Source organism: Cyprinodon variegatus, unplaced genomic scaffold, assembly GCF_000732505.1.
Source record: "Cyprinodon variegatus isolate N-32 unplaced genomic scaffold, C_variegatus-1.0 Scaffold1399, whole genome shotgun sequence".
In the NCBI taxonomy this organism is placed as follows: domain Eukaryota; kingdom Metazoa; phylum Chordata; class Actinopteri; order Cyprinodontiformes; family Cyprinodontidae; genus Cyprinodon; species Cyprinodon variegatus.
Genome location: NW_015151852.1, coordinates 21,706 through 30,119, shown reverse-complemented (window position 1 = coordinate 30,119; position 8,414 = coordinate 21,706). Strand labels below are relative to the sequence as shown.

The window sequence follows — 8,414 nt, the reverse complement described above, 5'->3', positions numbered from 1 at the left end:
TTAGTGTTATTTACAAGCAGAACATTTCTCCTCCTCTCCAGCATCTGGAACAATAAGGCAATCCTATGGAAGAGAAGATAATAGTTTCTGGATCCATGGTTCAGTCATCACATTATTCCGATATAATTGGTAAATGCTGATAATGGTACTTTATTATATAATGAGGGATTTCTCTCTTAATGGAACCTTCCTATTTTGATTCTTGGTGCTATATCAGCTGGGATGATATTCAGCCAGAAGCCAAGACTCAATTCTTCCTCATCTCCTCCTCCAACTCCCATCGACTGTCCTAGTGGACAGTGCAGGTCTGGTTCCTGGCAGCTTTATTATCCACCCAAACCCTGTTTGTTCCTTTAAACTTTCCTGACAATGATTTAAATCTTTCTTAGTCGTTGCAGTAGAAAATTATTACTATACTTTGTGTGAATGCAAATCAATAGAATGCAGGGCTGTCAACTCTCACCCATTTGTAGTGAGACTCCCGCATCTCAGTGTCTTCACATGCTGTCACTCCTTATCTCCAGTTTTTTATGCAAAAAAAAAAATGGCGGACACTAAAACTCAACTCTGTTCCGCTAATTTATATATAAAAATACCATGGTGATAAAAATCCCTTCCGTTACAACCGTAGTGGTAACAGATGAAGACATGCCAGGTTCAGATTCAGTTTGTGTTCCCCCCTGTTCACTGTGCTGACAGCAGCTGCAGTAGATATTTAAAAAAGACCGGATTTCTAAGCATTATTAAGCGTTATTATAAGCAATGACATTTGATTTTTTTATCTAATTCTTTTCTTATCTGGACTAAGATAATTCACTCTGTAAATTAATGATTTTAAGCAATTTAGCAATTAAGGAAATTTGAATGAAATATACAGCAGCAGGCTTCAATAATCCATGTGGAGAATGAATGTAGGATCACATCAAATTGTTTTCTTTACATCTAGTTTTTTTACTGGGCTTTCCTCCTTGTTTTCTCTAGTTTATTCTCCTGATTTAGTCCCAGTTTTAGTCCATGTTTTTCTCACAGGTTAAATAATTATTCCTCAGTCTAGTTGAATAATCTCCTGTTGCAATTCAGGATTAATTTAATCAACATAAATATCTAATTTCTTGTACGCCTCACAAACCGATAGGATCCACAAAAAAGAAAAAGTAATAAATGTATTTTATTTTTCAGCCACCAAAGAAAAGACCAAGCAGATAGAGACACAGAGAGGATGTGCAGAACAACTCAGTTCTTCAGGATTGATTGAGGAGGAACCACAGGGATGTTCTCATTTTATTATTATTTATCTATCTTCATTTATCCTTATTTTGCTCCACTGAATATGTTTAAAAACTTAATTTCCATCACATCTACCAAAATTAAACATCCAGAGAAGTTCTTATAGAATCTACCAGGGCTGAAACAATTAATCAATTATTGAAATAATCGTCAACTAATTTAGTTCTAATTTAATCAATTGATCATTAACTGAAATATAGAGACTCTAAAACATGTCTTTAGCTGACTAAACTAACTTAAAACTTTCTTAATTATTTGGTGTAGAAAATGATTACTATTGTTTGTGTGAATGCAAATAGGGAGAATGTAATCGTAACCCCCGGACCAGTAGGTGGCGGTAATGCTCCTGTAGGTGGGCCACCAGTCGCTGTTAAACCCGAAGAAGACGAAGAAGAAGAAGAAGAGGAAATAGGAAAGAGGAGGACCAGCATGGCCGCTATCGGGATTCATTTCGGTTACACCTGTGCTTGTGTCGCTGTGTTCAAGGTGAGTTTAAACCCACGGTTAGCGGCTCTGCTCCAACATGGCGGCTGCTACGAAACTCTGGCTCAGAACGTTACACGGTAGCATCTGCTGCTGTCCGCGGGCAACACGAGCTCTGACGTCACAGCCGGTGACGATATCCCGGTAACAGCAGCACATGGAACAGAGGACCATCCATAGGGAACCAGGGATCAGCGAGGTTAGGCCGGAGGAGGGCTGCACGAGCCAGACAAGCTAGCAGGTCAACGAGGCCGCCATATTGATTCAGCAGCAGCAGAGCATCCAGCTCAGAGTTAACCCTCTGCTATAGAAACAGAGCAGGTAGAATGGCCCAGTCACACTGTTCTACAGTAGCTTCTTATCATTGATTCAGTTTATTCTGAATTAAATAATGTCATTGCTGTGGACACGTGCTTTCAGTGACAGAAAGGACTTCATGTTTATTATAAACCTGCTTATAAAGTTTAGAAAGTTGTAAAGCTGATCTAATCCTCCTCAGTCTGGAAACATCTGGACCCACAGAAGCAGCTCTCCTGAAACCAACCACAGGATCAGACCCTGGATTCTGATTGGCTGCAGGGTCCAGAAACTGCTGCACTTTCCTTTGGTTTTAATGGCAACTATTAGAAGTGGTTCTAGTTCTGCTGCTCTATAGAACAGGATAGCCTCAGTGGAGATAATTAGACCCAAACATCATATATTAAATTAACGAACGCTGAAACACATCAAAGTCATCCCCACAGAGGAGAGAATAATTAACCCCAGTAACCATGGCAACAGTTCAGAACCAGACTGCTGTTCTGACTGAATGATGACGTTTCCCTCCTCGCTATCTGGCTGCTGTCAGTCAGAATTCATTCAGTATGTGGGCCAATCAGCATCCAGCAGCCAGCTTCATGACCCGCCCTGCTCCATAGACCCCCTGATGCTACGCTCACACCGAACGCATTATGGCCGTCAGACACACTTTAACGACCAAATCTGGACGCTGGATCAAACTGTGGTGTGGTTGCTTTGACGCTTCTACGCTACGGACGCCTGGTGATCTGGTTGATTATCCGCTCTGTTCTGTAGCTTCAAGCTAGAGCGACTTTATTTGCTTTGAGTTTTCAAACTAGTTTTAACGCATTTCTAAGTGAGAAAGTCCACCTCCAAACATCCTCTGTTCATCAGGATTATAATCCCACTATAATCTGCAGTCCTTGTTTGGAGCTCCAGACCTCCAGCATCGCGCCGGGAGGCAGCGCTGGGAATCCCCGCTGAAAGCTCTCTGCTGCAGGCAGCCTGTGGGGGATTTCCTGCTGCCGTTCGTAGCGTCTGGAAGTGAATAGAAAGAGTTTTTAAGGTTTTTTGGTAAAAACTACAACAACCAGAATATACAATCTAATATTTTTCATCAGCAGGTTTTAGCATCTTGATTTTTCTTTATTTTTCATCTGCAGAAGCGATGGCAGTTTGCAGGTAGTGTCTTTCTACCCCAAAAACCTCCTGGATCAGCTTTTCTGATTGGTTGATGTGGTTTACCATGTACCCTGGCTCTGAATGGGCCAAACTATTGGATGCCCTAGCAACCAGGCTGATGCCCTAGCAACCAGGCTGATGCCATAGCAACCAGGCTGCCTGAACTCTCCTATTTAAAGGCTCTGCTTGAATGTGACCCAGGTCAGAGGTCCCTGAATGTAGATTTTAAATGAGGAAGTTGTGTCCACTTGAAGGCAGTTGCGCCTCGGGACTTGCGTTCTGGTTCTTTTCCTGGGAGCAAGTTATTTACTACTCTTAACTCAAACTGCGTAAAACCATGTAAAAAGGACTATAAAACCAGGAGTACAAAAATTAAACCGTGTTTATTCCAGATCAGGTTGTTACAGGACAGAGAAAATTGCTTGGAGCTTGCACGGCTGTGGGCTCAAAAATCACGTCTGCGAGCGTCCGGCAAAGTTTGAGCCCTGAACAAAGTCATCTTCTCCTTCTTATAGCTCATGAGTCTATGTGTTGCATCAGGTGGATGTTTAGCCGTCCGTATCAGAAACTGACAAGCCATCAATGCCCTGAACTTTTTGCTTCTTGCGTCTATGCCTCAGGATTACAGATAGCTCTCCTCTATCAGTCCGGCTCCAAGATGTGCCCATATCCTGTGTATCTTTAAAAGACAAGAAGGCCGTCCTATTTAGATGATCTCCGTACACACAGTGACATCCACAATGTGAAGGAAGGCCTTCTACTGTCTCTATCTGGCTGACAAAGTATCAATGCACATGATGTACAAAAGAATAAACCTAACAGAGATCAGGTCAGACTGGGAGCCAATCAGCTTGCTGCCTAAACTGATGAAGGAAAAGCAGGCGTGGAGCTTCTCCCAGACGGGTCCTCTGAATGGTCACCTGCTCCACCTGCCGGGGTGGGCGGGGCTCTAAGGTTGATTGACTCCAGCACTCTGTCTCTTTCAGGACGGCCGGGCGGACGTGGTGGCCAACGATGCAGGAGACCGGGTGACTCCAGCTGTGGTGGGCTTCAGAGACACGGAGCAGGTCAGATCCTCCACCACCTCCAGCTGCTTCTCTCTGCTCCGCCCGTCACCTTTATTCTGCTTCCCTTGCAGATCGTTGGAATAGCAGCAAAGCAAGGTCAGGTCCGGAACGCGGCCAACACCGTGGTGAAGGTGAAGCAGGTCCTGGGGAGAAGGTAACTGGTTCTGTCAGGGCGGCTCTATGGGAGACTTTGACCTCTGGAATCAAAGGACCAAATATTTTTCTCAGGTTTTTTCCTCCCTGATGGTTTCATCTCTTCTTCTTGTCTCAGATTCGATGATCCTGTGACTCAGACGCACAAAGCTGAGACCAAATGTCAGGTATGTTGATGGAACATCTTGGTCCGGCGGTCCAGGGACGGACGGTGAGGCTGTGATTGTTGGCTGCAGGTGGTGGACAAGGAGCAGAGGCCTTACTACGCGCTGAGCTGTGGGGAGCGAGCGGAGCTGGTGGCCCCGGAGGACGTGGCGAAGCTCATCTTCAGGAAGATGAAAGGTAGCGTGAAGCTAACGGCGTTAGCTGCAGAGGAACCACCTACTGACTGCTTCCTCTGTCCCTCCAGAAACGGCTCAGTCTGCTCTGGGCTCTGATGTCACCGACTGCGTCATCACCGTCCCCTTTGAGTTTGCACATGCTCAGAAGAGGGCTTTGAGGTGAGGCGGCTCTCTAGTTGCATTCTGGGTAATGGTGGTAAAGCCTTGGACTCTGACCTGATGTGCTGCTTGCAGGGAGGCGGCGGAAGCTGCCGGCTTCCATGTGCTGAGAATGATCCACGAACCCGCCGCCGCTCTGCTGGCCTACAACGTGGGCCAAGACTACTCGTCTGGGAGCAGGTAGAGACCCACCACCGTTTGAACCACGGGCTCCCAGTTTGATTTGCTGTGACCAGTATTCCCTCCCAGCAGGGCGGGTCCAGAAAGTAAAAAAAACAGCTTTGATTTCCACCTCTGGGAGGTTTAGACTAGCTTCCTCAGCCGAGGATCAGAACGCCAAGGTCCCCGCCCTCCACTGGCTGGACATTCTTCTTCTCTGGAGTTGCTCCTGATGGCCGAGCAGGAGTGGGCATTGTTGTTGCCCCTCATCTTGGTGCCTGTACGTTGGGGTTCACCCTGGTGAACGACAGGGTGGCCTCCCTCCGCGTACGTGTGGGGGGGACAGAATCTGACTGTTGTTTGCGCTTATGCGCCAAACAGCAGTTCAGATTACCCATTCTTTTTAGAGTCTTTAGTCTACGGGCTAACGTTAGCCCTGGCTGTGGTTAGCCAACAACAGAAAAGAGAACTTCTAACTTAATACTCTGAGTTCTGTGAGAGCTAACCTGGAAGCTGCTGCTGCCACAGTGCATTCTGGGACAGCTGTCAGTCCTCCTGCCGAACCCCTCTCCTCCACCTGTCCTCCTCCTGTCCCCTGTCCTCCTGACCCTGTCCTCTTGTCTTCCAGCCATGTCCTGGTCTATAAGCTGGGGGGGACGTCCCTGAGTGTGACGGTGCTGCAGACCAACGGGGGGATGATCCGGGTGCTCTCCACCCGCACCGACCACAGCATCGGAGGGGAGAGCTTCACCCAGGCGCTGGCTCAGCACCTGGCCTCAGAGTTTAAAAGGTAGCAGTTTGCTTCAGAGCCACCAGGTGGCGTCTAACCTCTCCTAGCAGAGCTCTCCATGGTGTCTGTGATGTTCTGCAGAACCTTCAAGCACGATGTGAGCAGGAACCCGCGGGCCCTGCTGAAGCTGATGAACAGCGCAGACATGGCCAAGCACTCCCTGTCCTCCCTGGGCTCTGCTAACTGCTTCGTGGACTCCCTCCATGATGGCGTGGACTTTGAGTGCAGCGTTTCCAGGTGAGCGAAACGCCAGCCGCTCTGCTCCGGGTTCATTCCTGCTTCATGACTGCAGCTTTTCTCCACAGAGCGCGCTTCGAGCTGCTCTGCTCCTCGCTGTTCAACAGAAGCATCCAGCCAATCAGGGCCCTGCTGGAGGAGGCCGGGCTCTCGGCCACAGACATCAACACGGTACGCCGGCAGAATGACGGCCCGTCTCCATGGCGTCCAGTTCTAGCAGAACGCTGCTGACCATCGGTGAAATGTCCGGCCTCGTTTTCAGGTGGTTCTGTGCGGCGGGTCGTCCAGGATCCCTCGCCTCCAGCAGATGATCCGGGAGATGTTCCCAGATGTGGAGCTGCTCAATTCGTCTCCTCCTGATGAGGTCATCGCCGTGGGGGCGGCCATCCAGGCCGGGCTCCTGGTGGGCAGGGACGGCCTGGGCCCCGACGACGAGTCAGTGGCTGTCGATGTTTGTGCTGCAGACATCCTGCTGAAGGTACGGTGGCCCTGATGGAGCCGTCTTCCTGTTAGCGCCACCTAAAGGGCTGGAGGAGTTTATTCTAATGTTAACAATGTTTTAAATGCGTTTAGCTGTGATCTGCAGACAGCTTCACTTTGGACTGAACCTCTGATCCATCTGATCTCTGCTTCTGTAATAAAACGGGTTTTCTTTCATCCAGTGATGGGATGGGGGGGGCTGGGTGTTTGTTTTGTCTTCAGGAGTTGGATGAAGCAGGAGCTGAGACCTTCAGGGTCCTGGTTCCCCAGGGGACCCCCCTTCCTGCCCGCAGACACCACAGCCTGTCTGCTGAGGGCAAGATGGCCTCCCTCTGCCTGGAGATCTATCAGAGGTTAGACGGCGAGCAGCCAGAGAGACTGTCCAAGGTGAGGGGGCTAGGTGTTGTAGACATCTGGGGTACGGGTTCCTCTCCTCTCCAGGCTGACCTGTAGATTCAGTAGATCCTGTTTATTCAGCCCCAGCAGCTGAGGTCGTCTCACCGCTCCTCTCCTCTTTCTCCAGATGGTTGTGCGAGGCCTGCCGCCCAGCGAGGAGCGGCGCCGCGTGGACGCTGTGATCACCATGAAAAGGTGGGTGCTCTCTGAAGGATCAGCGCCTCACTACAAGCCTTCAGATTGGTTGACGATGCTTTCTGTGTTTCAGGGACGGCTCCTTTCACCTGTCTTGTGCCGCTAACGACGACGGAAGATCGGAGGCGGTCACCATAGCGGCAGCATCATGATCCACGGCTCCTGGCTGTACCACCCAATAAACATTGAACTGTGGAGCTGCTCTGTGTTTGGTCTCCACTGGGGAGGGAATCTGACGGGAATGTTCCACTGATGGCCAGCAGGTGTCACCCTAAGGGAGGGGTGGACAGGAAGCCAATCATTCATTTTTGCTGTGATGGGGCGGGGCGGTGTTAGGGGCGGAGCAAAGGAAGTGCTGCAGCTGATGGCTCCTGTTCATCAGAAACACCAGTGACAGAATTAGGACTACAGGAAACAAAGTTCCTTAGAGCTTTTCTAAACCCCCAACATCTGGATGAGAACATCAGCAGGAGATCAGGGATGGAGGAGGAACCCATGAGATGATGAACAGGTCCTCCCTGTTTTTATTCTTCATCCTCACCTGCTGACAGAAGATTCCACCTAAATAGATACAATGATCCACTACCATTCAACAAATAAACCTGTATTGTTATCACCTATGGCAAGCCATTTTGATATATATTAGTTTTTCTGAATTCCTGATATCTGAAGAAATGTTTTTTTCTTTGTCTAAATGACCATTTCTAACAAAGTTGCATTCTCCATATCTAGAATAAACATTCTAGTCTAGAAATTAATTATAGATCTCCAGATTCATATTGTTACTGATCAGCATTTCTATTATTTCGACTATGAAGAAATGTATTTCAGATATAAAAAATATATTTAGTCAAGCTGATAAATGTCAGAACGGCTAATTAAAAAATGTAAACATTTCTAGAGAAATAAAGCCGCTGTCACACATGGTTTAGCCTGACGTACAGAAAAAAACTCGAACTTCCAGGTTCAATTTACTTTACTTCAAGGATTATAAACCTTCAATGATTGATGGGAAGGTTTGAACAGGATCCAGTGCAGTTAGCCCCGCCCACATGCTGACAGAGATGCCCACTCTGAACCTTTTCTGACATTTAAGGCTAGTTTTGGTTTCCAGACAACAGCAGCTTTATATATATATGTGTGTATGTATATATATATATATGTGTGTATATATATATGTGTGTGTGTATATATATATATATATGT

At 47.6% G+C, this 8,414-nt stretch overlaps 1 protein-coding gene across 1 annotated transcript; it reads left to right on the top strand.

Annotated features, from left to right (window-relative positions):
• Positions 1-1,668: 1,668 nt before the first annotated feature.
• Positions 1,669-8,121, top strand: hspa14 (heat shock protein family A (Hsp70) member 14). Its single transcript, XM_015402798.1, has 14 exons — positions 1,669-1,773; positions 4,218-4,298; positions 4,370-4,452; positions 4,570-4,618; positions 4,688-4,793; positions 4,861-4,951; positions 5,027-5,131; positions 5,739-5,900; positions 5,982-6,137; positions 6,206-6,308; positions 6,400-6,615; positions 6,840-7,004; positions 7,141-7,208; positions 7,282-8,121. Exons 1-14 carry the CDS (start codon positions 1,717-1,719, stop codon positions 7,358-7,360), a joined length of 1,521 nt encoding a protein of 506 aa, XP_015258284.1. The 5' UTR covers positions 1,669-1,716; the 3' UTR covers positions 7,361-8,121.
• Positions 8,122-8,414: the final 293 nt, after the last annotated feature.